The sequence below is a fragment of the Podarcis tiliguerta genome (assembly GCF_965153285.1).
Source record: "Podarcis tiliguerta genome assembly, chromosome: 14".
Taxonomy (NCBI): Eukaryota; Metazoa; Chordata; class Lepidosauria; order Squamata; family Lacertidae; genus Podarcis; species Podarcis tiliguerta.
This window is the reverse complement of record NC_139547.1, coordinates 313,531-341,134: the sequence shown is the minus strand read 5'-3', so window position 1 is coordinate 341,134 and position 27,604 is coordinate 313,531. Positions and strand designations below refer to the sequence as shown.

The 27,604-nt window shown below is 48.0% G+C and overlaps 2 protein-coding genes across 7 annotated transcripts in view; one reads left to right on the top strand and one right to left on the bottom strand.

The window, feature by feature from the left end:
- SNUPN (snurportin 1) overlaps positions 1–1,741 on the bottom strand; it is a 37,958-nt gene extending 36,217 nt beyond the window's left edge. The window contains exon 1 of one of the 3 annotated variants that reach the window (XM_083412822.1): positions 1,533–1,741. Coding sequence is in view for 2 of the 3 variants with exons in the window: in XM_083412824.1 (XP_083268950.1) it covers positions 1,533–1,549 (17 nt within the window). In the remaining variant the exon portion in view is untranslated. The remainder of the gene's footprint in view (positions 1–1,532) is intronic. The other 2 variants (XM_083412824.1, XM_083412821.1) reach the window with 2 other exon arrangements.
- A 1,628-nt stretch (positions 1,742–3,369) lies between these two features.
- The window catches only part of SNX33 (sorting nexin 33), a 49,654-nt gene continuing 25,419 nt past the window's right edge, over positions 3,370–27,604 (top strand). For all 4 annotated transcript variants that reach the window (XM_083412792.1, XM_083412794.1, XM_083412793.1 and 1 more), the window contains exons 1-2: positions 3,370–3,512; positions 4,447–8,223. In XM_083412792.1, the coding sequence (XP_083268918.1) occupies positions 6,795–8,223 (1,429 nt within the window). In that variant the 5' untranslated portion in view covers positions 3,370–3,512; positions 4,447–6,794. The remainder of the gene's footprint in view (positions 3,513–4,446; positions 8,224–27,604) is intronic.

The window sequence follows — 27,604 nt, the reverse complement described above, 5'->3', positions numbered from 1 at the left end:
TCCAATGGCCTTTTAGTCCATAAATGTTTATACGGCGATGAATCTGTCTGCTTCATCAGGTGCAGAAAGTCTTGTCTTTAACGGACTGAAATCTGCTAACTAGCTTGTCTTTGCGTCTCTGCTAACTAGCTTGTCTCTCTTGTCATCACCAAACTCAGCATGAGGATTCCCAAGTTGGGGCAGCCTCTTCACCCACATTTGGATGCCAGGTGCCATTTTGAATCAAGATGGGAGACCAAAACATGGCCTGGCATGACTTCGTCCTTTTTTTGGCATAGGTTCATCTGCCTCTCGAGATACCGCTGCCGAACTTGCATGAGACTTGGTGGTCTCTATCAACATTTGGACGCAAGGCACCATATGGAGTCCAGACGGCGGCTGAAACTTTGCCTGGTTTTTTGGCATAGGCTTGCCCACCTCTCAAGGTACCATTTGGCGAGGGCTCCTAAGACAGGAATAAGGGACGCAGGTGGCGCTGTGGGTAAAAGCCTCAGCACCTAGGGCTTGCCGATCGAAAGGTTGGCGGTTCGAATCCCTGCGGCGGGGTGCGCTCCCGTTGTTCGGTCCCAGCGCCTGCCAACCTAGCAGTTCAAAAGTACTCCCGGGTGCAAGTAGATAAATAGGGACCGCTTACTAGCGGGAAGGTAAACGGCGTTTCCATGTGCTGCGCTGGCTTGCCAGAGCAGCAATGTCACGCTGGCCACGTGACCTGGAAGTGTCTCCGGACAGCGCTGGCCCCCGGCCTCTTGAGTGAGATGGGCGCACAACCCTAGAGTCTGTCAAGACTGGCCCGTACGGGCAGGGGTACCTTTACCTTTTTTACCTAAGACAGGAAACGGGGCCTGTCCACTTGGGCCCCAAGCTGAATAAAGGCAGGGGACCAAAGCGGGACTTTGGCTTCACATGATGTTGGGGGTGATGGCAAACTCAGGAATTACACTCCCTACTGAAACACTGGCCCCTTTGGGGGCTCCTGGAGTTTCCTGGGCAGTGGCGGGTGGGTAGACCTACATGTAGGTAGGGAGCGCCCGGCACTGCATCACCATCTTTATTCTCTCTCTCTCTCTATACAGTGGTACCTTGGGTTACATACGCTTCAGGTTACATAGGCTTCAGGTTACAGACTCTGCTAACCCAGAATAGTACCTCGGGTTAAGAACTTTGCTTCAGGATGAGAACAGAAATCGTGCTCCGGCGGCGCAGCAGCAGCGGGAGGCCCCATTAACTAAAGTGGTGCTTCAGGTTCAGGTTCAGGTTAAGAACGGACCTCCAGAACAAATTAAGTTCTTAACCGAGGTACCACTGTATGTAGGAAATAAGCCCCAGATCCGAAGTGAACCCCTTCCGACTGTGATGACACGCCCTGGGGGGCTTCCCAGTCGCACAGCATCGCACCCCTCCGAGGAAGCCTGGTCCGTCGCCCGGCCGGGGCTCCGCGCTGATGCTTCTCGGCCGCCCGATATCCCCGCCCCCAGGCTGCGCCTCCGCCGCTCCCCGCCCGCCAAGCCGCCCAGTCTCCCGCCGGAGCTCACCTTCCCTGCTGGACCATCCAAGGCGGGAGGCGGGGTCTCCCAGGCGCCCTTACCAGGCGCGCCTCGCTGCCTCCCGGCGGGACTCGAACCGGCAAAGTTCAGGGAGCGGAGCGAGCGGCCGACCGTCACGCGCCCGCGGCCTCCGTCTCGCCTCGGCCAACCGGCTTCTTCCCCGGCGTTCGCCGCTCGGCGAGGCGGAAGGGCGGGGCCAGGAAAAGCCCCTCCCCCGGCCCGCCTCTCCCCCGCCTCGGAGGGACGCATGCGCATTCTCCGCTCCGCCCCTCGGCCGCTTGCTTAAGGTCGTATTTCCAAAAGCGCTTTGGTAAAGGCGGAAATGAAGAGAGCGCCTGCCCCAAGGAGGCAGCCAGCTTATAAAATTGTGTACGGCACAGAGAAAGCGTCTAAAGAAAAGAGTCCCCCCTTTCTAGAACCTGTGGACATCCATTGAGGCTGAATGGGGGAAGATTCAGGACGGATAAATAGAAGTCCTTCTTCACATAGTTAAACTGTGGAACTCCCTTCCACAAGAGGCAGCCGTGGCCACAAAATTGGATGGATTTCATAGAGGATTAGACTAATTCATGGAGGCTATTAGTGGCTACTAGATGTATGGCATAATGGATAGAGCGCAATGGTATCCTGGCTGCAAGGCCATGCACCATTCATTTGGGAATAGGCCCCATGGGGCACAGACGGACCTCTGGTTGAACATGCATAGGATGGCACTGCCTGGCAGTTGCTCCCCCAGAAGCAGAGCTAATATGAAATGTGCTTTTGCAGGCATCCACATGTGACCTTCCTGACTGGCATTGTGGACCTTATTATTTTTATTGCGTCATTTATACTGCACTATCCATGCATATGGCCCTTGATAAAGTCCCTGGGGGCAGCAGTCTTTCCTGATGGGATTGCAATCTAAAATAGCTATAAATGAGAGTTGGAACAACCAGCTGCAAATCAATTCTGATAATCATATTTACTGCAACAGACTGCAATGGATGGAGGTGAGTATCAAGTTATTGCCCCTCACAGCAGACTCACTGAAATTAATCTGCACACCCATTAATTTCATTGGGTCTACTCTGAGTAGGACTCTCTTTGGATTTAACCCCTCACCTGGGAGGTTTGGGTTTAAATCCCCATTCTGTCAGAGAGCTTGCCTGGGCCCGTCATTCTCTCTCTCTCTCATGGCCTAGAATACGTCCCACAATTGCCTAGCCGTGTTGGTCTGCCGTAGTCAAAACAAAACAAAAAAATTCCTTCCAGTAGCACCTTAGAGACCAACTAAGTTTGTTATTGGTATGGGCTTTCGTGTGCATGCACACTTATTCAGATACCCACAACTGCCATAAGGGGAAAGGGGCAGCAGGAAGAGCATCAGCTCTTCATCAGCATTACAGGGTGGGATAAAACCTGCAGCACAATGTTGCAGCGCAGAGTGCTCTTGCTCAGGGTGCCAGCTATGCCCCTTTCCAGGGTGCTCCATTCCACCCCACCAGTCTTCTTTAGGGCCCTCCCATTATTCAGTAAGCAATCCATGCCCACTGATTATGCTCATTCCTCATGGGGTTGGTTTTTTTATCCCCTCATGCTCTTTCCTTAGACTGCAACCCGGTCTCTGACCTGCACACTAATTTGGGAGCAAGCCACACTGAACACAGTAGGACTTCCTTATGAGAAGACGTACATTGGATTACTCTGGTAGGGTGTTTTTTGTTTTGTATTTTGTAGACCTTGGAGTCTGCCCCCCCCCCCAGCTTGCTGATGCCTCCTTCTTATGTGGGAGGGGTGCCATTTTGTCTACACAAAGAGCCACCCTTGGCGCATCAGTTCTTTCTTTGCATATAGGATTAGCATGCACCAAGCCAGTCTGACCTGAATCCCTAAAATGCATTTCCTTGGAAGCAAGTTCCACTTAAATAAACAATACTTCTATCCAAGTGAGCCTGAAATCCGTATAGGATAGAAGTATTGTTCTAGGTTCAAAATTGGGAAAGGAGTACGACAAGGCTGTATATTGTCTCCCTGCTTATTTAACTTATATGCAGAATTTATCATGTTTAAGGCTGGGCTGGATGAATCCCTAGCCGGAATTAAGATTGCTGGAAGAAATATCAACAACCTCAGATATGCAGATGACACAACCTTGATGGCAGAAAGTGAGGAGGAATTAAAGAACCTTTTATTGAGGGTGAAAGAGGGGAGCGCAAAATATGGTCTGAAGCTCAACATCAAAAAAACGAAGATCATGACCACTGGTCCCATCACCTCCTGGCAAATAGAAGGAGAAGAAATGGAGGCAGTGAGAGATTTTACTTTCTTGGGCTCCATGATCACTGCAGATGGTGACAGCAGCCACGAAATTAAGAGACGCCTGCTTCTTGGGAGGAAAGCAATGACCAACCTAGACAGCATCTTAAAAAGTAGAGACATCACCTTGCCAACAAAGGTCTGTATAGTAAAAGCTATGGTTTTCCCAGTAGTGATGTATGGAAGTGAGAGCTGGACCATAAAGAAGGCTGATCGCCGAAGAATTGATGCTTTTGAATTATGGTGATGGAGGAGACTCTTGAGAGTCCCATGGACTGCAAGAAGATCAAATGTATCCATTCTGAAGGAAATCAGCCCTGAGTGCTCACTGGAAAGACAGATCGTGAAGCTGAGGCTCCAATACTTTGGCCACCTCATGAGAAGAGAAGACTCCCTGGAAAAGACCCTGATGTTGGGAAAGATGGAGGGCACAAGGAGAAGGGGACGACAGAGGACGAGATGGTTGGATAGTGTCTTCGAAGCTACAAACATGAGTCTGACCAAACTGCGGGAGGCAGTGGAAGACAGAAGTGCCTGGCGTGCTCTGGTCTAGGGGGTCACGAAGAGTCGGACACAACTAAACGACTAAACAACATTGTTCTAGGTAACATGGTTACCTAGACGTAAGCACAACAGGGCAGTGAGTACCACTAACAAACAGGACCAGGCTGTACAGCTACAATCTTAACACAGTATTCAGTGGAACTTCAAAATAAGTGCAGGATTTTCTGGTGTGCATTGAGAACTGGGGTGCAACGTTCACTCCAGGGGTCTGCCTTTCACTGATGTTTGGACTGCAGGTGAACAAGCAAATGAAAGACATGCGTGCCCCTCCATATTTCACTCATTCCCTGTGCATAGAAAACCACAGGGAGCCCAATTTAAATGACTGCTTTCAATTAAATGTTCCCATCCCATGTAATTCCTAAGCAAGGTCTGTGTTAATTGGCTGGAATAACTTAAAAGCAAAACTGAAAAGCTGGAGTCTCCACACCAGCTACGTCAGTGGTCAGTGAGGGTGCGGGAGGACCACTTTTTCTTAAAGACAGCCGTGGGTCACCTGAACAAAGCTGACAGGCCCCCGGTGGTCTGTAGAGCACAGCTTGCGAAATACAACTCGCAGCTCTCAGCTGGCTGCGGATGATGGGAGTTGTAGCAGCAGAAGACAAACAAGAGGTTGTCTTTTCGTTTTTCTTGAAGTCCGCCTGACGTGGCCTTGGAGGAGCCTGCCGAGCTTCCCCGGGAGAGCGGGCGCGGCTCCGGCAGCGGGCTGCAGAGGGCAGCCGCGGTCCTCGCTGCCTGCCGGGGCGGCTCTGGGTCGCGGCTGGGCGGGAGCGTGCGCGCGTGTTCGCGGCGGCCAGCCGGCGCCCCAAACTTCCGAGGCTGCCCGGCTCCTGGCGCGCGTCACGGAGCGCGACCGGGCCGCGAGAGCGAGAGCAGCGCTGCGCCCCCGACGAGAAGGCGGCGGCGGGTCGGGGCACCGGGGACCTTCGGGGCTTGAGGCAGCCTCGCGGACGAGAGCCGCCGGGGGGCCGGGCGAGGGCTGCTCCGCCTCCCCGCAGCCCCGGCCTCGTTCCCGGCGGAAGTGGCTCCCGTTGGCCCGGATCCTGCTCTCGGCGCAACCAGCCGGGCTCCGACGCAGCAACTCCGCGGAAACTTTCGGCGCTCGGCCTCCCCTTGCGCGGCGGGACGGAACCCGCGCTCGCTCGCCCGCCCGCCCGCCCGGAGGCTGCCCTTGACACTTGGACTCCGCAGGCGCCGGGAAGCGGCGACCGCCTCGCGCGAAGGACTTTCCTGCCCCGCTCTTTCGCAGCGCCCCTTTCCCCCTTTCTCTCCGCGCAAGAAACAGGAGACCCCTCGGACGAGGCTGGCGGGATCCGCTCTGAAGGAGTCCAGAGCAAAAGGCACCTGCGGCCTTGAAGGGATTTAACGCTCAGCTGGCGGAGCGGAATCCTGGAAGCGAGGAGATCTATTTGGAGAGCTGGGGGGGGGGGGCAAGAAAGTCACGTTGCTGCGTGGAATCCTCCTGCCTTTTCGCCCTCCCAAGGCCCGCAAAGCAGCAAACTGCTTCTTCTGGTTTCTATTTCATTTTCTTCCCTCCTGGCAAAAGACATCAACAAGTCCTCTTGAACTCTCTGCTTGCCCTGTTGAAATAGGAGGGGCTGTGCATGTTTGTGTTATTCTGAGGACTAAGGCGTGACCCATTCAGTTTTGGATGGACTTGCGACTTTAAATTTTTTCCCCCACCCTCTGGAGGGTTGTGGATTTCGAATCAGACCCAAAAGGCTTGCAAAGGCTTGCAAAACATTTTCAATATGTAATAACAACAGTAGGGTTTTTTCAGTTGTTCTTTTTTAATTCTTCTTGAAGGCGTTTTTTCCCCAGCACCATGATTGTGTATTACGCTGGATTTACTTTCAGATGAAATTGAGCAAAATTATTTAATTTTTAAAATATACATACATTTTGAAAGATAAATTTTCCTTACAAAAGCCCTATCTTGGATATCACTCACCTAATGGGAGACTGCTAACTTTTATGGATACCTCAGGTTTGGTTCAGGAATAACTTGTTTGCAAGATAAAATCAACACAGGACTGACAGTTTTCTAAATTATTCATGGATCTGACCAAGTCCTGTATAACCTGAAAGGGGGACAGGGGTTGACAATGCTGTTTCCTTTGCCCTGAGCGGGTCACCCTTGACCAGGGCCTGCCGACTTGTTGGACCTGATAAACCTCAGGACTGATTCTGAAGAAAGAGACAAATTGTTTTGGTCTTTTGTGGGAAAGTCTATGAAACCCCTTTGATTTCGCAAAAGTGTTTCAGATTTTAAGGCACATGGCAAGTGCTGTGCTTAAGTAGGGACTTAAGTATTTAAGGAACAACGGCAGTGCTTGTAGTGAGGAGACCTTTTTGTGTCAGCAGCGGGTTGTGCCACAGTGAGCAGCCATGGCAATGAAAGCCAGAGCTCTCTACAGCTTCCGCAGCGAAAACAAGGAGGAGATCAGCATCGAGGAGAACGAAGAGCTGGTCATCTTCAGTGAGAACTCGTTGGACGGGTGGTTGCAGGGGACCAATAGCCGTGGCGAGACAGGCCTCTTTCCCGCGTCCTACGTGGAGATCCTTCGCTCCAGAACAGCCTCGACTTACTCAGACTATTCCAGCAGCCCAGGCAGGTCCCCTGGAAATGGTTCCTCCTGCTATGGGACCCCGTCCAACACCAGTGTCTCCCACCAGGGCAGCTTTGAAGATGACGATGACGATGACTGGGATGAGTGGGATGACGGCAGCACTGTGGTGGAGGAGCCCAGGAGCAGGCCTGGCACCAACGGGCACCCGTCCCCGCACCTGTCTTACCCTGGGCCGTACAATATGGGCTACCGGCCCAAGCCTTCCTTGGAGAGGCAGGACAGCATTGGGTCTTCCAAGAGGGGCAGCGTGGTGGGAAGGAACCTCAACCGCTTCTCTTGCTTTGTCCGGTCTGGGGTGGAGGCCTTCATCTTGGGCGATGTCCCCATGATGTCTAAGATCTCAGAGACCTACTATATTGACATGGGCCCCAGTGGGCCCCAGTGGAGGCCCAGTCCGCACCCTCTGGTCTGCTCCGTGGAGGATCCCACCAAACAGACCAAGTTCAAAGGCATCAAGAGCTACATCTCCTACCGGCTGACGCCCAGCAGCACCAACTCGCCAGTCTACCGGCGGTACAAACACTTTGACTGGCTGTACAACCGGCTGCTGCACAAGTTCACCGTTGTCTCTGTGCCCCACCTGCCCGAGAAGCAGGCCACGGGGCGCTTTGAGGAGGACTTCATTGAGAAGCGCAAGCGGCGGCTGATCTTGTGGATGGACCACATGACCAGCCACCCGACGCTGTCGCAGTACGAGGGCTTCCAGCACTTCCTCACCTGTGGCGATGATAAGCAGTGGAAGCTGGGGAAGCGCCGGGCAGAGAAGGATGAGATGGTGGGCGCCAGCTTCCTGCTGACCCTCCAGATCCCGACGGAGCACCAGGATTTGCAGGACGTGGAGGACAGAGTGGACACGTTCAAGGCCTTCAGCAAGAAGATGGACGACAGTGTGCTGCAGCTGACCAATGTGGCTTCTGAGCTGGTGCGGAAGCATCTGGGCGGCTTCCGCAAAGAGTTCCAGAAGCTGGGCAACGCCTTTCAGGCTGTGAGCCAGTCCTTCCAGATGGACCCTCCCTACAGCTTCAGTGCACTCAACGGTGCCCTCTCGCACACGGGCAAGACCTATGAGGCCGTGGGGGAGATGTTTGCTGAGCAGCCCAAGAACGACCTGTTCCTCATGCTGGACACACTTTCCTTGTACCAGGGGCTCCTCTCCAACTTCCCAGACATCATCCATCTTCAGAAAGGTAAGTGCAGAGCGTGCAGCCATCCAGGAGGGTGCTGCCAAGTGACCTTAGGGGCAAAACACTGCTGGGGAGGAGGAGGCAACCGGTGTGGCTCTGGTGTTGCGTTCAACAACCGAGTGAAAGGCTGTCTGTAGTGGTGCCTCCTTGTAGCATCTCAGAGTGTGTGAAACGTTATCGTGTGTTGCTGCTACAGGACCATTGGCTCGCATGGTGCTTTGCAGAGTGGAGGAAGTCGGGTCCCGAGGGGCTTACGATCTACAACCTGCCCCCTCTCCAGACGCTTGGGACTACAGCTCCTCTTAATGGGGCTGATGGGAACTATAAGCATAACCATCTGGGAGGGACCAGGTTGGAGAAGGCTGTTCTTAGGAAAGAATCGTAACCCAATGAGGAAGGAAAATGTAATTCTTTCACTTATTGTTATTTTATTTTAAAATGCTTGTTGCTGATTCCTTGAAAATGGTGTGCAAAAGATAAAAACATCCAATAGATGATAGAAACAATGAAAAAACCCTCAATAATGCAAAACAGAACCATACAATCTACTCTCCGTGGTGAGCAAGCAGGTTTGCCAATCCATATCGATGGCAGAGCAGAGACAGGGAGGAACATGGACATCTCCAAATGATGCTGGGCTCCAGCTACCCTCCCTTGACCACTGGCCATGTTGACTGGGCCTGATGTGAGTTAGAGTTCAGCATCCTCTGCATCCCTTGGGGTAAGCACGGAGTCTCAGGGTGTTGGTCCAATAACAAGGGTGACATATTTATGACACTTAACTCTGCACCAGGCTGGGCTTCCTGTGGCCTCCCAGACATTGCAGGTCTCACAACTCCACTCAGCATCAGCCAGAGGGGGTGGGGGTGGGGTGGCAGCTGGAGTCTAGCAACATCCAGCGGGGCATAAGTTTCCTACATAAGATTCTCTCTCCCCCCCCCCCCCGGTAAATTAGAATTTGAACTTACTAGCTTCCCCCGGAGACAATTCCTGAACCCATCAGTATTTCACAACCAGACTTCTTTCTTTTCTTTTCTTTTTTAAAAAGAATTATTTCTGCCTGAAAAATATTAGAAGCCTTTCCATAGGAAATGGGCCCTGGCTCCTTTGGGATTTAACTGTTGGAACTGATCCCACTTCTAAGTGTAGAAGCCATTTCGGAGTTACAGTGCCATGGCATTTATTGCTTCCCTAAGGCCAGACAATAAGTGAGAGGCTGAGAATCCCAGGAAGCATAAGCAAAGGATTGTGGGTATTTTTTGGACTCATTCCCTTGAGGAAGGGGGACCATTTTCACAAGGGACACTTCCTTTTATCACACTTACACTAGGCGTGTCTGCTTGGAAGCAAGTCCCAATGAATCCAGTGCTTTTTTCTCACAAGCTCTTTCTTGTGTGTAGGTAGCCTTAAGTCAGGTTTTTTTGCACCACCTGCCTTGGTAAATCTGCTCTGTGTTGGTTTGTTGCTGTGGAGCCTCTGCAACTGATTGCCTAAGTTGGTTTGACAGCATGCCATGGTTGGAAGCCTTGCAGCTGCTCATGCTGCAGTCTGGTTTCTGTGAAGGAAAGGGACATTGCTAGCTTGGCTGGGGTTAACACCCTCATGCAGTCTCAAAAGACAGGGCAGCTTTGCAGAGCAGGACTGAGAGGCTAAGCGGGAAGAAACCCTGTGACAAGGAAGAGGAAGGAAGGGTGCAGAGGATGCATTGGGCTGATGACACTTGTCGGACACTGACCACTACACAACCACCGGCTCACTACTTCAGTGGGTCTGCTCTGAGTAAAGCTGACTCAGTGTAGTTGACTACATAGCAGAGCAAGACGTTGGGCACCATCTTCGCTGCAGGAGTTGCTGAAGGAGGCATCCTTCAGCTCCTAGAATTATTCAGCCCTTAGAATTATTCGTGGCAAAGGCTTTCAAGGATTAGAGCACCCTCCATTGGATGCAGGAATCATTATCTTCAATACACACAGGAAATCATAGTAAATGGTTAAGGCAGGGAGGGGGAACCTGTGGTCCTTCATGTGTTGCTGGACTACAACTCCCAGCTTGCATGACCACTGACCATCTGGCCTCTGGGGCTTTTGGGGGTTGACATCCAGCAGCACCTGCAGGGTCACAGATTTCCAGTCCTTGAAGCAGCGCTGAAAGGTGATGAAACTCCTTTCATCACCGTCTGTGATGTTTCAGTACAAAGTTCAGCTGCAAGATAAGCACCCTGACCTTCACTGCAGCCATCACTGACAATGGCACCATCTTCCTTGCTGTGGCATTTTGGCAATTTCACACCTGTAAGTGGGAGAGACCAGCTTAACTCAGACTGAGGCCTAAGCATATAGAAACCAACTGGCAATTTCTTGCTGGGAATATTCCTTGGAAGGTCTTTCATTGACCTTCCTGTCAGCAGCTGAGCATCTGGAGGGTCTGAACTGTTCTCCACCCAATTCCTAAATGCTGAATTTTTTGAACTGCATGCAGTGAGTCCAGCAAAGGAGTCTTGAGATCTCAAAACACACATTTGCTAGAGAATAGGGAAGGGACCCTAGCCCAGGACTAGAAGCTAGGACACCTGCTTGGCATGCAGAAGGTTTCAGGTTCTGTCCCTGCAATGTCAAGTTTAAAAATTTGACTTGCAGGTGGGAGGAAGGGCTGCTCCTGGAGCGCCTGAAGAGCTGCTGCCAGAGTTGGCCCAGACATGAGGCCAGTGAGGCTTTAGAAGCCCTCTAGGTGACATTCCTGGGGGTGCCCCGCCTGCCCTGCCTTGTCCACCATCGGTGGAGAAGCACCTCCGCCATCAGCACTGATTTTAGACAAGATCACAGCCATGTTGGGCAAGATCTCACCCAAAATTGGAGCGAACTTGCCCAATATGGGCAGAGGTGGCGATGTTGTTTCTTCCAGCAGCGGAGGGGGCAAGGCACATGGCGGTGGCAGAGCAGGTGGTCTCAGGAACCTCAAGCGGCAAAATGGGACGTGCTGCTCTGGCTGTTGCCAGTCAGAGTAGACAATACTGACAAGTACCTGGCCTGGTCTGAGCGGTGGTGCCTGGGGCCTGCTGGGGAAAGCAAAGAGCCCAGCAGCAGGTGGCACCAGAGCCAGTGGCAGGTGGAGCCTCCCCGTCCTAATTTTGTCTCCATCATTGTTGTGTTTCCGCAAAGTTGGCTCTGGGACCAAGGAGGAGGAGGGTGATTGGCAGGGCCATCCCTCAGACCAGATGCAATCAGAAGGCAGAGAGCTGGGGGTCTGCTGGGGGCAGAGCCTCACTTGGGGCCAGGAAATTCCCAGGGAGAACACTGAGCATAACAAGGTCAGGAACGGAGTGTGGTGCTGGGGAAGAGCAGCTCTGGGGAAAGGGCCTGGCCATCTGACTGCTGCACACTTTTCTTGGCAGGCTCACAAGGTGACCTGTGGGGCCTCTGTGGTGATGGCAAGTAGCACACCAGTGCTGCCGTGTCTCCATTTTTGAGGCAGAAGCCAGGAAGGATGGGAATGTTAGACATAGCTGTGTTTCCACCCAGGTAAAGGCTGCAGGATCAGGCCTGTGGGGTGGCTATATTGAGATGGTGGTTGTGTGATGCAGGGATAATTTTTACACCTGGAGTTTCTTTTCCTATGCTGTGCAGATTGTGACCAAGGTCTCTACATCTCTAGCCGGAATGTACCAAATGTACCATTTCAGGACTGGCGCAGGATGGAGTGCTTTTCTCGGGCCCCTTTCCCTGCCCCAAATCCCTTCCATACCGAAAAAGAGTCTGTCAGGGAGGAGGGAATGCAGCCCAGCCTTCATCTTGATCTGCTAGTTTTCTGTGACTGAACTCCTAGGCACACCCTCAGCAGGCCTTGCTCCAGAGGGAGGGTGGCCCACCTGTTCTGGGACTCCCAGCTCCTCTCAGCCCCAGCCAGCATGCCCAGTGGTCAGGGATGATGGGAGTTGTAGTCCAGTAACACCTGGAGGGCAGCAATGGCCCCGCCCTGCTCCAGAGTCATCTTGCATAGCATTGCACTGCATGTATATATAGTGGTGAATAATCTGAATCAAGTGGGTCCTGCAAGCCTGGCAGTGCCACTCTCTAGTGTGTCATGGGCCCCCTGGGCTACACAAGGAATGTCACTGAGCTTTGGAAATAGGAGGCAGGGATGCTGTTCCCATGCTATACAACTACCGCCCTGTGATTTTGTGCTCAAGGACTCCAGTGCAGGCTCTTTCTCTAGTCACATGCCCTAATTGCCCTCTGATTCAAAAAAAGCATGGCATGGGCTGAAGTGCAGTAAAAGCAGATCACTTGGATGAAAAGTGGGACATGTATGCTAACATCCCCTGTATCTGATAGATAGGGAGCCTCCCTGTTCCCTGCCCCCATAATGTTCTCCCGGAGGCTCAGCTGTGCTTGTTGTCTACATTTGCTGTGTCTGCCCTGCATGATTTTAAAAGTCAGCCCTGCTTTATTTCCCTCTTCCCTGAGGCCATAAAAGAAACGCAAAAAATAAATCAAAATAAACAGTGCATGAAATGGCTGGTGACAAAACCTACAGGCTGTCAGGACAGGCAGGAGATGGGTCAGCCGGCGTTAGTTGCCTCTGCGGCAGCAGCAATAGCAGTACACAGAACAAGGTTTGGATAACTCTGAGCAGCCTTCCCCAACCTGGTGCCCTCCAGAAGCCCTCCCAACATAGCCCAGTGGTCAAGGTTGATGGGAATTGTGGTCCAACGAGGTCTGGAGGATGCCGAGCAGATGGAGGCTGTGCTGAAGCACAAGATGCTGGCTTGAGCAACCCTCCTTTGCTAGCTGACAGGCTTTTAAGGATCTTTGTTTTTTCCTTGGAGAGAGGCCAGAGCAAGGGAGCTAAGGTGGCACTTGCAGATGAGGCCAGACTGCAACTCCCATGATCCCTGACCCTCAGCCATGCTGTCTGGGGCTGATGGGAGTTGGAGTCTCACAGCTTCTGGAGAGCACCACGTTGGCCCTCTCTGTGCTGGAGAAACACAACTGTCCTCTGCTATGGGCTGCTGAGCCTGGCCAGTATTGGAAGTGGCAGGTGGTGGATTTAACGTGATCATTTAGAGACAAAATGCATCCTTCACCAAGATCTTACGCAGAGTTTTGTAGTGCATGCCTACTCAGAGGTAAAACACATTGCACCCCAGGGACTGGGTATTGCATGTATTCTTGTTTATTAAATTTGTATATTGCCCTCCACCCACAGATCTCAGGGTGGTTTGCAACATGCAAGATTATGACCTTAACTTCTGGCAGGGCTGGGTCAGGGCTGTGAAATGGGAAGAGCAGCAAGCCTAGGCATTGGCCTGAATGATAATTTAAACAAGGCAACTTGAAATGAGGAATAAGATGGAGACTTTTCAGGTGGTTGTTGTTGTTTAGTCGTTTAGTTGTGTCTGACTCTTCATGACCCCATGGACCAGAGCACGCCTGGCACTCCTGTCTTCCACTGCCTCCTGCAGTTTGGTCAAACTCATGCTGGTAGCTTCGAGATCACTGTCCAACCATCTCGTCCTCTGTCGTCCCCTTCTCCTTGTGCCCTCCATCTTTCCCAACATCAGGGTCTTTTCCAGGGAGTCTTCTCTTCTCATGAGGTGGCCAAAGTATTGGAGCCTCAGCTTCACGATCTGTCCTTCCAGCGAACACTCAGGGCTGATTTCCTTCAGAATGGATAGGTTTGATCTTCTTGCAGTCCATGGGACTCTCAAGAGTCTCCTCCAGCACCATAATTCAAAAGCATCAATTCTTCGGCGATCAGCCTTCTTTATGGTCCAGCTCTCACTTCCATACATCACTACAGGGAAAACCATAGCTTTTACTATATGGACCTTTGTTGGCAAGGTGATATCTCTACTTTTTAAGATGCTGTCTAGGTTTGCCATTGCTTTTCTCCCAAGAAGCAGGCGTCTTTTAATTCTGTGGCTGCTGTCACCATCTGCAGTGATCATGGAGCCCAAGAAAGTAAGATCTCTCACTGCCTCCATTTCTTCTCCTTCTATTTGCCAGGAGGTGATGGGACCAGTGGCCATGATCTTCGTTTTTTTGATGTTGAGCTTCAAACCATATTTTGTGCTCTCCTCTTTCACCCTCAATAAAAGGTTCTTTAATTCCTCCTCACTTTCTGTCATCAAGGTTGTGTCATCTGCGTATCTTATTTCCGGCTTGGGATTCATCCAGCCCAGCCTTTCGCATGATGAATTCTGCATATAAGTTAAATAAGCAGGCAGACAATATACAGCCTTGCCGTACGCCTTTCCCAATTTTGAACCAATCAGTTGTTCCATATCCATATTTTTCAGGTGGAGGGATCAGCAAACAGGAAGTTCTGGATAAACAGGAGCTGTTGGAGCATATGGAGTTAGTATTTCCTATGCCTTGCAGCAGATGACTTCTTTTCCACAGTGGGAATTCTTTTTATATATATAATTTTTTATTGGTTTTACATAATTTTATACATTTTAACTTTAACAATTTCAAAACATTAAAATAAAAGTTCTTGCCATCTCTGTATACTCCATCAATTTAGTCTGCCATTCTTCTCTGGTTGGCCCTTCTCCCTCCTTCCATCTCTGGGCTAGAAGTATTCTTGCCGCCGTCATTGCGTACATGAAAAGCTTTTTGACTTCTTTTGGTATCTTTTCACCTATTATACCTAACTAAAAAGCTTCTGGTTTTTTAACAAAAGTTTTCTTAAACATTTTCTTTAACTCATTACTGTATATATCATTTCCCAGAAAGCTTTTACCACTCCACAGACCACCGCATATGGTAGAAGGTACACTCTTTCCCTTTACATTTCCAACACAGATTTGAACTAGTTCTATACATTTTCGCAATTTTACTCAGTGTTAGATACTAACAGTGCATCATTTTCATATAGTTGTACTTCAACAAACAGCATGCAGTAAATTCTAAATCCTCTTTCCATAACTTTTCCCATAATGAAAATTGGATATCATAGAATCATAGAATCATAGAATCATAGAATCATAGAGTTGGAAGAGACCACAAGGGTCATCGAGTCCAACCCCCTGCCAAGCAGGAAACACCATCAGAGCACTCCTGACATATGGTTGTCAAGCCTCTGCTTAAAGACCTCCAAAGAAGGAGACTCCACCACACTCCCTGGCAGCAAATTCCACTGTCGAACAGCTCTTACTGTCAGGAAGTTCTTCCTAATGTTTAGGTGGAATCTTCTTTCTTGTAGTTTGTATCCATTGCTCCGTGTCCGCTTCTCTGGAGCAGCAGAAAACAACCTTTCTCCCTCCTCTATGTGACATCCTTTTATATATTTGAACATGGCTATCATATCACCCCTTAACCTCCTCTTCTCCAGGCTAAACATGCCCAGCTCCCTTAGCCGATCCTCATAAGGCATTGTTTCCAGGCCTTTGACCATTTTGGTTGCCCTCCTCTGTACACGTTCTAGTTTGTCAGTGTCCTTCTTGAACTGTGGTGCCCAGAACTGGACACAGTACTCCAGGTGAGGTCTGACCAGAGCAGAATACAGTGGCACTATAACTTCCCTTGATCTAGATGCTATACTCCTATTGATGCAGCCCAGGATATTGTTTCCAAAGTCTCTTGCCCAGTGAATCATCACTGCCTTAACTTCGTCATCATTTGTACAGTGGAACCTTGAGTTGCCAACATAATCCGTCCCGGAGGCACGTCTGCAACTCGAAGCGTTCGCATCCTGAGGTGCTTTGTCTGTGCACGCGCGGCACAATTTAGCGCTTCTGCACGAGCGGCAAAACTCGGAAGTAACCGTTCCAGTACTTCCGGGTTGCTGCGGGACGCAACTTGAAAAAACGTAACCTGAAGCAGATGCAACATGAGGCATGACTGTATACAATTATAAAAGTAATTTGTACATTTTTTAAAGTACTTTCACATTATTTTGCAACAGATCTATTTCAAACCTCGACCTCTCCGTATGAAAACCTTTTTTCTTATCTACTTTAAAGACGTCATTTTATTGATGATACTGTAACCAATCTGTTAGTAACTCTCTTATATCTTCATTTTTAGGTGATCTTCTGCTTCTGTTAACGATTCTTTATAAGTGGCCCACTCTCCTCTCATATTCAATTTTTTAACCGAAATTGCTTCCAATGGAGACAGTCACCATGGTGTACTCCGCTCCAATAAACTTTTGTATTTATCCCATACCCCATAGATTGATTTTCTTACCAGGTGGTTCAGGAATCCCTTGTGTACTCTCGTTTTTTCATACCATAAATATGCATGCTACCCAAACCTATTATCATCACCATCCACGTCTAAAGATCTGGGGTTATTAAAAACAAAATCCAATCCTGAAGCCAGAAAAGGCAGGACGCTTCATAATATAACTTCAAACCTGGCAAGGAGAAGCCACCTCTTTCTTTAGAGTCTGTCAGTAACTTATATTTTATTTTTGGTTTAGTCCCCTGCCAGATAAATTTGGATACTGTTTTTTGCCATTCTTTAAAGTGCCCTACCACACTGATCGTGGTATTGATTGAAACAGAAATAGTATTCTTGGTAGCACATTTATTTTTATAGCTGATATTCTTCCCTAAAATGATAAATTCATCCTTCCCCACACCTCCAAGTTTCTCTTTACTTCTTTCCACATAGGTATGTAATTATCATTAAATTTATTAATATTTTTTGAAGTTAACTATACCCCTAAATAGTTGACCTTTTTCCCCACAGTTATTTCTATGATCAATTATTTAGATTGTACTGTCATATTTTTGACCAACATTTTGGGTTTTGTCTTATTAAGTTTAAAACCAGCAACTTGTCCAAACTGCTGAATCTTTTCTAGTGCCTTTGTTGCACTAGTCAAAGGTTCTTCAACTGTTATTACAAGATTGTCCGCAAAGGCTTTCAATTTATATTCTTTGCTCCCCACCGAAATTCCTTTCACTCCTGCTCTTACAGTTCTTGCCAGGACTTCTAGGACTAAAATACCGGTAAATAATAATGGCAACAGGGGACAACCCTGTCTAGTTCCTTTAGTAATGTCACATTTTTCAGTCAGTAAATTGTTAACAATCAGTATGGTTTCTGCTCAGAGTGTATAGCGCCAATTCCTTTGAGAAATGATTCTCCAAATTCCATCCTTTCCATAGTCCATGAAATATTGTCAAAGGCCTTCTCCGCATCAATAAACATCAAAGCTGCTTGCTTATCATTCTTGGCCTCCAGATATTCTATTACAGTGATGCCTTGGTTTAAGTCTGCTCTGTCGGTTGTCCATTCCGTGGAACATCCGTGGCAAACCTGGAAGTACCGCAATGGGTTAATTCCGGGTTTTCCACTCACTCACACACAGAAGCGCTAAATCGCACTTCACGCATATGCAGAAGTGCAAAACTGCTCCACACACGTGTGCAGAGTGACGCTCCGTCAAGCGTTCGGGGCTCCAGAACGGATCCCGGACTCAAAACGAGGTACCACTATATGTCTATTATATTATGTTGTCTTTCATCTGTCGGCCAGGAAGAAAGCCCACTTGATCTTGATGAATAATATCTTTTAATACAGTATTTAATCTATTTCCTAAGATGTTGGCATAGTTTCTAATCATTATTTAGGAGCGAGATTGGCTTATAGTTTTTAACTTAAAGTACAGTGGTACCTTGGGTTATAGATGCTTCAGGTTACAGACACTTCAGTTACAGACTCCGCTAACCCAGAAATAGTACCTCAGGTTAAGAACTTTGCTTCAGGATGAGAACAGAAATCGTGCTCTGGCGGCGCGGCGGCAGCGGGAGGCCCCATTAGCTAAAGTGGTGCTTCAGGTTAAGAACAGTTTCAGGTTAAGAACAGACCTCTGGAATGAATTAAATTCTTAACCCAAGGTACCACTGTAAATCTGAATCCTGTTTAGGAATTAATGTAATATAGGCCTCCTTCCAAGTATCTGGTAATTTACTGTATTTTTCGCTCTATAGGACGCACTTTTTCCCCTCCCAAAATTAAGGGGAAATGTGTGTGTGTGTGTGTTATGGAGCGAATGCAGGCTGTGCGGCTAAGCCCAAAGCCAGAACAGTGAGACGGAGCGCTCCGCAACGCTCCATCTCACTGTTCTAGCTTGGGGTTAGCTGCTCAAAGCCTCCGCATGGCAGCGGGTGAAGGAACCCCGCTGCTCTGCAGAGGTTTCAAAGGCTGCACTCCGGGGGCTTCAGGTAGCTATCCGCAAGCCTTTGGAGCACAGCAGGAGTTCCCCCTGTGCTCCGAAGGCTTGCAGATAGCCGCTTGAAGCCTGGAGAGTGAAAGGGGTCGGTGCACACCGATCCCTCTTGCTCTCCAGGCTTTGCTTTGCTGGAGAGGTGCTGCACAGTTTTCCCTCCCTGCGCAGCGCCCCTTCAACGAAGCGGGAGGAGAAATGGAAGGGGCTCCATTTCTCCTACCGCTTCACTGAAGGGGCGCTGCGCAGAGAGGGGGAGAATTCCCCCCCCCCGTTCTCCCCCTCCTATGGTCCAGTGCGTCCTATGGTCTGGTGTGTCCTATAGAGCGAAAAAGACAGTACCTCTACTCATTGTTATTCATCATATCTTTGAGTGGAAAACTAGTTGATCTGGTCCTGGCAATTTTCCTGATTTGGCTTGTCCCATTGCTTGTTGTAATTCCATCATGTAATAGGTGCATTTAATAATAATAATAATAAATTTTATTTATACCCCGCCCTCCCCAGCCAAAGCTGGGCTCAGGGTGGCTAACAACAATCAAAATAATTCAACATTCTAAAAACCTTTCATTATAAAAATTAATTAAAATCAAATTGATGGCAACCATTAAGCAAGATTCTGTGCAGATTGCCAGAGGAGGGGGTCAGGCTGCGCCCTGACCAAAGGCCTGGTGGAACAGCTCTGTCTTACAGGCCCTGCGGAAAGATGTCAGGTCCCTCAGGGCCCTAGTCTCCTGTGACAGAGCGTTCCACCAGATTGGAGCTGCGGCCGAGAAGGCCCTGGCTCTAGTTGAGGCCAGCCTAACCTCTCTGAGGCCTGGGATCTTCAGGATATTTTTATTTGCAGACCGTAAGTTCTTCTGTGGGACATACCAGGAGAGGCGGTCCCGTAGGTACGAGGGTCCTAGGCAGTATAGGGCTTTAAAGGTTAAAACCAGCACCTTAAACCTGATCCTGTACTCCACTGGGAGCCAGTGCAGCTGGTATAGTACCGGATGAATGTGATCTCGCAGCGACGACACCATAAGGAGTCTCGCTGCGGCATTCTGCACCCGCTGGAGTTTCTGGGTCAGTCTCAAGGGCAGCCCCACGTAGAGCGAGTTACAATAATCCAGTCTGGAGGTGACCGTCGCGTGGATCACAGTGGCTAGGGCAGGGTGAGAGAGATAAGGAGCCAACTGCTTAGCTTGGCGGAGATGAAAAAACGCCGCCTTTGTTATAGCTGTATTCTGCGCCTCCATAGGGAGGGAGGTATCGAAGATTACACCCAAACTCTTAACGGATGATGCTGGCACTAGTTGCACCCCCGCAAAAGATGGGAGTTGCCCCCTCCATCCCATATAGCCCCGTCCCAGCCAGAGGACCTCTGTCTTCGAAGGATTTAACTTCAACCGGCTCCCACGTAACCATCCAGCCACAGCTGGATCAGTGTGTCTGGGGCCGAGTCAGGATGGCCATCCATCAACAGATAGAGTTGGGTGTCATCAGCATACTGATGGCAACCCAGCCCAAAACTCCGGACAAGCTGGGCGAGGGGGCGCATAAAGATGTTAAAAAGCATTGGAGAGAGAATCGCACCCTGAGGCACTCCACACACCAGGGAGTAGCGCGATGACAATTCCCCCCAAGCGCCACCCTCTGTCCCCGACCAGAAAGAAACGAGTGCAGCCATTGAAGGACTGTGCCCTGGATCCCCACGTCGGCAAGGCGGTGGTCCAGGAGTTCGTGATCGACCACGTCAAAGCTGCTGACAGGTCTAGAAGAATCAGCAGCCCGCTTCGATCCAGCTGCCTGCGGAGATCATCTGTTAGGGCGACCAGAGCCGTCTCGGTCCCATGACCAGCGCGGAAGCCGGACTGGAATGGATCAAGAGCCGATGTTTCATCCAGAAACCTACCAAGCTGTTCAGCAACCGCTCTCTCAATCACCTTACCCAGGAATGGAAGATTCGAAACCGGGCGGTAATTGGATAGATCTAAGGGATCTAATGATGTTTTCTTTAAGAGCGGGCGCACCACTGCCTCCTTCAGTTCCCCTGGGAATATCCCGGTGCCAAGGGACAAATTGATGATATCACCCAGGGGGGCCCGCACCTCGTCTGGACACGCTCTAATCAGCCAAGACGGGCACGGGTCAAGAGGACAGGTGGTGGGCTTTCCAGCTCGGAGGAGTCTGTCCACATCGGCTGGGGATATCCGGTCAAAGTGGTCCAATACTGGACCCGAGGGCAGTTGAGGGGCCTCCAGTTCCCTTATTGTATTCAAATTGGCACAGTGGTGCCCCGCTGGTATATCTTTTCTTTTGGAATCTTTGGTAATTTATTCTGCTTTAAATAGTCCTAGATTTTAACTATATCTTCTTTTCCAGCCCAATATAGTTCCATATAAAATCTTACAAATTGTTTCCTAATCTCTTTTGGATTATCTATTATTTTGTCTTCTACTTTCAATTTATTAATTGTATTTATACCTTTCTGACGCACAGCGTAAATTAATAATGCAGAGTCTTCTTCAGTAAAAGAATAAAAGCTTTACTGAGTTAAAATAAACTTGTTTGCAAATAACAGCATAGTGAACAGAAGATTAAACTAGCTTCAGAGCATACACAGAGTTTCCACTGAGCACAGGCTTCACAGGCTCCACCACACACATAGATTGAGACACTGCAGACACTGACTGAGTCACTGAGTCTGCCTGCAAGCAGATACAATACTTATACAGAGAATGAGTCATCCTCAAGATGAGTCACAGTGATTCAGCATGCTAAATGATTCTGAAGCTTTTTAGCATTTCACATTTCTAGACTCCTTTACTGCTTCTGCTCTCAAATACCTTTGTCACATGACACCTTCTTCCTTAATTGCCACACTAAAAGTTTCCCTGGTTTATTAAGAAATTCAAAATTTTTATTTTTCATCAATTTTTCACCCACTCAACTTCCTGATTTATTAGCATCGAAAATTGGGTTTGTAACATCTTAATACACTGTTTTATCAGTTCGTTTCTGGGTTTCTTAATTAATTGCTTTTCATAATCAACTCATCTAATAACTCTTTTTCTTCTCCCTTGCTTTTTTCTGCAAGGTGTTTTGTTGTGTAAAGAAACCTCTCATCACTGCCTTACTTGTGTCCCAAACCACATTTAAGTCCGTACCATGATTCAAATTCAATTCAAAATAATCTCTCAGGGTTTTCTGAGCTTTCTGCAAGGTCATTTGATTATCTAATAGTCCTTCATTTAGCCTCCACCTAAATGGTGAGTTTTCTTCTCTTCTTAATTCCAATAAAATTGCATTATGATCCTAAAGTGTCCTTGGTTGTATTTCCACCTTTCTCGTTCTTAATGTTAGTCACTGGAAATCCATATTGAGGCTATTCTTCTAGCAAATTGATTTGGTTCTGAGAAGAAAGTATATTCCCTTTCCAAAGGGTGTTTGAATCTCCAAATGTCCGTTAATGTAAGATTTTCCACCAGATTAAAAAAAGGAGGCAAGTAATTTCCCTTCTTTCGAATCCGTCTTTCTTATTGTTCTATCTATATCCAGGGACACTACCTCATTAGTGTCACCCGTAAATATTATTTTCTGATCTGTAAATTCAAATAATTTTTCCTCTAACAGTTTATAAAGTTCCGATTTTCTTTCATTCGGTGAGTATATTCTATTAATTTTTTTTTTTTTTTTTTGCCTTGTGATGTTATCTGTTTGGCTATCATTCTTCCCTCCTCATCTTTAAAAATTTGCTGCGGGTCATATCTGTCTATACATAAATTGCTACTCTTTTTTGTCTTATCTGATGTTATGATTTCTTTTCCTAATCTTTTATTTGTTAAGACTTTTCTCTGTTTCCTCGCTATGTGTATAGCAGTCTTGTATCTATACTTCCCATTGGAAAGATCGTACTTCCAGAGTTCAAGTAAGTCTTTATTTCCAAATTATAGCTCCCCCTTTATGTACAGGGATGGGAGTTAGTCCTTCTTTATTTTCCAACCCTGTAAATTATTTAGTGAAAGTTATTTGGCAGCAAAAGAAAAACAAAATGCAATCCGCTACTCTAGCACTTGTAGAAAGTCCCCATGCAGAGTAGAGCTCATCACAGCTAGGACAGACCTCCTTTTTTCATCCCATCTTTTTTGCTAATTAATCCATCCTTTTGGCTTTTAGCTTTAATTTATCGGAGAGCTTGCAGCTTTTTTGCTTGGAGCCTGAGGCTTCTCACCATGGGGTAGCGATTGGATCCTAGCACTCGCAGCTCAATCTCGCCCTTCTTCCCTGCTCTTTATAGGGCAGATTGGGGGCAAGAGAGCTTGCTAAGTGCGCAGCCATATCCCCAGGGCCTAAAACATCCTTTCGGGCTTCTTCCAAAGGTACACAGCACCTTTGTGTTTCCCCTAAATCCTTTGCGGCGATCGAGTCTGTCCCAGAGAACTAGACTCACACTCCAATGCGATCTGCAGCAAACCGGAAATCCACGGTGGGAATTCTGTGTCCATGTCTCAAAGCAGTTTCCGTGTGGCTTAACCTGCAGTGTCCTCGCAATCCCCAATGAGGATGGAACAAGGATGGCCAAGTTGGGAGGGCGAGAAACTGGCTGTTTCACAGGAACATTTCTGGGGAATTAAAGGACCTGAGGCCCTGTTCCCCCCAGCATAAAAATTTGCATATGCAAATTATCTGTAGAGATGCCTCTGGCAGATTAAAGTGAAGGGGAGCAGGGATTGTACTTTGCCCAGCTGTAAAATAAGTAAAACAAAACAAAGTTTTTAAAAGGGAGGAAAGAGGCAGCAAATCTGAGGGCTTAGCACAGAAGTTCTGGAGCTGCCCCTGTTTGCTAGCTTGTTGAACCAAGCCAGTCTCTCTGGAAGCTTATTAATGCTCTGATCTCAACCCTTTGTTGCATGCATTTCGCTCAGCTTTCCCTATGGGAATTTTATTTATTTGTAACATAATTAATTTTATTCATATCCTGGGTTCCCCCTCCCTTCCAGCTGTTAATGCATGGAGATGCAGAATAGCTCACAAACTAAGTTAATGGAAGACTAGAATTTAAAATACAGTGGTGCCCCACAAGACGAATGCCTCGCAAGACGGAAAACCCGCTAGACGAAAGGGTTTTCCGTTTTGGAGGTGCTTCGCAGGACGAATTTCCTATGGGCTTGCTTCGCAAGACGAAAATGTCTTGCGATTCCTGGGGTTTTTTTTCCACTCCCCACCCCCTTTTTCTAAGGCACTAAGCTGCTAATAGCCTTTTAGCAGCTAATCTGCTAATCCCTTAAGCCTTTAATAGCCGCTAATAGCCGCTAAACCGCTAATAGCGCTAATCCGCTAATGGGCTTGCTTCGCAAGACGAAAAAACCGCTAGACGTAGAGACTCACGGAACGGATTCTTTTCGTCTTGCAAGGCACCACTGTATAGTACAATAAAGAAGTACAATCCCAGGTTACTTTCAGGATTGCCTTACCCCAGACATGCCCTTTCGATCATGTCAGTCTGCAGAACTGGTTACAGGTCCACATCATGCTTGCTCCGCACTCGTAAGAAGTCAGTCTTGTAGTGGAATAGCACCTACACTTTGGAACTCCCTGCCTGTTGACATTGGGCAGGCATCCTCACTGCAACCTTTCAGCACCAGCTTAAAATATGTTTGAGAATTTTACTTTTTTGATAATTTGTAAGCAGCTTAGAGGTTTTCTGTAATCAAGCAGCATATAAATTTTGTTATATAGGTAAAATAAATAAATAAATGTAACAGTCAGGCATGAAAGCAGAATTGAAACAAGGGATCCGAAAGGATTCCATGACACCCACTGCCTTGCCTTTTGGTTTCATTACAAAGAGCCGCTGTCTCTGTGTGTGAGAGAAACAGAGACAGAGGCTGGCTGAGACTTATCTCCCTGGAACTGTGCCCAGGCATTGAGAAGAAAGGCAGACAGTTACACAGAGATCAGCAGCTCACAGGGGCACATGGGCATGGTTACACAGAGAGCTTGTCACCGCACAGGCAGCATTGTGGTGGCTCTTGGTGCCAAGACCTGGCGAGGCTGCCACGCTCTGCGGGGGGGGGGGGGGCTTGCCAGGGGCCTTGCCAGTTCAGCTCTGCTTCCCTCAGATTAGGGAGGCTCTTGTCCCAGGCAGACACTGTAGTAAAAGCATAAGAAGAGCCTGCTGGATCCAGCCCATGGCCCATCTTGGCCAGCATCCTGTTCTCACCGTGGCCAAGAGCCCTCTTCCCTCCCTTCCAGCAACTGGTTTTCAGAAGAACCCAGAGCCGAGCCATCAATAGGCCTCTCCTCCACGTAGGAGATGGACAGTATATAGTCCTAGGCATGTCTTCTCAGAATAAAGTCTACATGAGGTCAAAGGGCTTACTCACAGGAAAGAGGGATCCTTTTATGGGAAGATGCCAAGAATTTGTTGAACCCTCTTTGAAAGCCATCCCAGTTGGTGGCCTTTCCTGCCTCCTGTGGGAGGGAGTCTCATAGATCAACTGTGTGCTGTGGAAAGAAGGGCTTTCTACCATCTGTCCCGAATCTCCCAACATGCAGCTTCATTCTGGTGTTGAGGGAGAAACACTTCTCTTTCTCCACTCCTGGCAAACTTCTCACATGTCCCCTTTTTAGTAACAAAAAACCCCAAACACTGCAGCTTTTCTTCATAGTTGCTCCATCCCCTTGATCATTTGGGTTGTGCTTTCAGAACTCCAGCAATGAGTTTTATATCCATAGTGTCAAGGTGGCAATGTTTAATCCACAAATCAGTTAGACATTTGCATGTTTACTTGGGAGTAAGAATGCCAATTTATGTGCGTTTAATTGATAAAGGCTGCATGCTTACATAGAAGTAAATCTCACTGAAATCAGTACGACTTAATGCCTAAATAAATCTGCATATGATTGTACGATTTCCTTGAGTTGTCCACTGGGTTGTATTGAACAAGACATGCTCAAAGCAGACCCACTGAACTTAATGGACCTAAACTAGGAATGGGCATTAATTTTAGTGGGTCTACTTTGAGTATGACTAAGCTGGATACGAAATATGTCAAATGCATTCTCCTTTTTTGTAATCTTTAAAACAACCATAAGGTAGACCAGTATTATTGTTGCAGATGGGGCAACTGAGATGTAAGGCCCTCTAGTGAGCACATGGCAGGTGCAAGATTTTTTAAAAAAGAAAAAAGGACTCCCAGAGACCCCATTTCAGACTAGTTTGCAGGGTTGTAGTCCCCACTGAAAAACTATTCCACACCCACTTGCTTGGGAGTAAGCCCCATTGAAATTAACAGGATTACAGTGGTGCCCCGCAAGACGAATGCCTCGCAAGACGGATTTTCCGCTAGACGAAAGGGTTTTCCGTTTTGGAGGTGCTTCGCAAAACGAATTTGCTATGGGCTTGCTTCGCAAGACGAAAATGTCTTGCGAGTTCTGCAGGGTTTTTCCCCCTCCCCCCCCTTTTCCCCCAGCCCCTAAGCCGCTTAACAGCTGTTAGCTAAGCCGCTTGACAGCTGATGGCTAAGCCGCCTAACAGCTGATCTAAGCCACTTATCAGCTGATCTAAGCCGCTAATAGCCTTTTAGCAGCTAATCCCTTAAGCCTTTAATAGCCGCTAATAGCCGCTAAACCGCTAATGGGCTTGCTTCGCAAGACGAAAAAAACCGCAAGACCAAGAGACTGGCGGAACGGATTCTTTTCGTCTTGCGAGGCACCACTGTATCATCTTAATGCACATTTGGGGTTGTGCTGTTACACCGCAATCCAATATGCATCTACTTGGAAGTAAATACCGCTGAGTTCAAGGGGGCTTACTCCCAGGTAAGTGGGGGCCCTTTTTGGTTAATAGGAATTTCAGAAAAGTGCCACTGCAGCCCTCCATATAGATGGACTATGCAGAGGCAGAGCTGCCTGCTCCGGCACCCAGAGCGGCACACATGCTGTGCACCTGGGAGCGGGGTGAGCTGCCCAGGGGACGGGGCGGTGGTGTCACCCCCCCAGGATAACACCTGGGGCAGACCGCACCCACCGCACCCCTTTCCTCCACCAGTGGGACTACGGCTCCCATCAGACACAGCCCTCTGTGCTGATGGTTGGGGATGATGGGAGTTGGAGTCTCAAATCTCTGGAAGGCCCGAGCTTGGGGAAGGCGGACTTCTTGGACCGGACCCAAGCCATGCCAGTCCAGGAAGCTTGCCAGCAGGGCATAAAACAACCAGCCATGAAAGGTAGACTGCTTTGGAAACTGGAGGTTCCATTTGGACTTCTGGGGAAGAAAGATGGCAGACTAAGTTATCAGCTACTGGTGATCCCATTGGCAGAGATAATTATGTGGTGGTCAGAGGTAATCAAGGCATAATTCCCTTTTGAGATAAGAGAGGAAACCTCAGTATCTTGGAAGAAGACGACAGCACACTGGAGACAAGGACGTTTTAGGGTTTTTTATTTTTCAAAAAATCTTTATTAAACATATTTCACAAAATTATACAACAATATATTACAATTTATATCCCATCCCATACAACAAAAAAATAAAAAAGAATGCAATACATTTAAAAAGACCTAAAGTAGACTTCTGAATGTTCTCAAAAAACCTGAATTACTCTTGTGATATATTACAGTTTCATACTATTCTTGAAAGTGGCACCGGCCCTGTGGAACGTCCTCCCACCAGATGTCAAAGAGAAAAATAACTACCAAACTTTTAGAAGACATCTGAAGGCTGCCCTGCTTAGGGAAGCTTTTAATGTTTAATAGGTTATTGTATTTTAGTGTTTTGTTGGAAGCCGCCCAGAGTGGCTGGGGAAACCCAGCTAGATAGGTGGGGTATAAATATATTATTATTATTATTATTTTCATAAATCTTTTTGATAAAGAAAAAGAAAGAAAAATTAAATAGAAACAATAAATTTACTTATATTATCTGTACATTGCAAGACTCATTCAAGATCTGCCAGGAGGTTTTTGCTGTCACAGTAATTTTTAAGATATTCCTTGAATATAATCCATTCTTGATTTACTTTTTGCTTCTAATACCCTCTTACCCTCCCTGTCATTTTTGCCATTTGCAGATATTCTAATAGTTTAACTTGCCATTCTGATTTTGTAGGTGTAATTTCATTTTCCCAATACGTTGCAATTAAAATTCTGGCTGCGGGTGTTGCATACATAAAGAGAGGTCTTACTTCTTTTTTTATTTCAGTTGGCATTATCC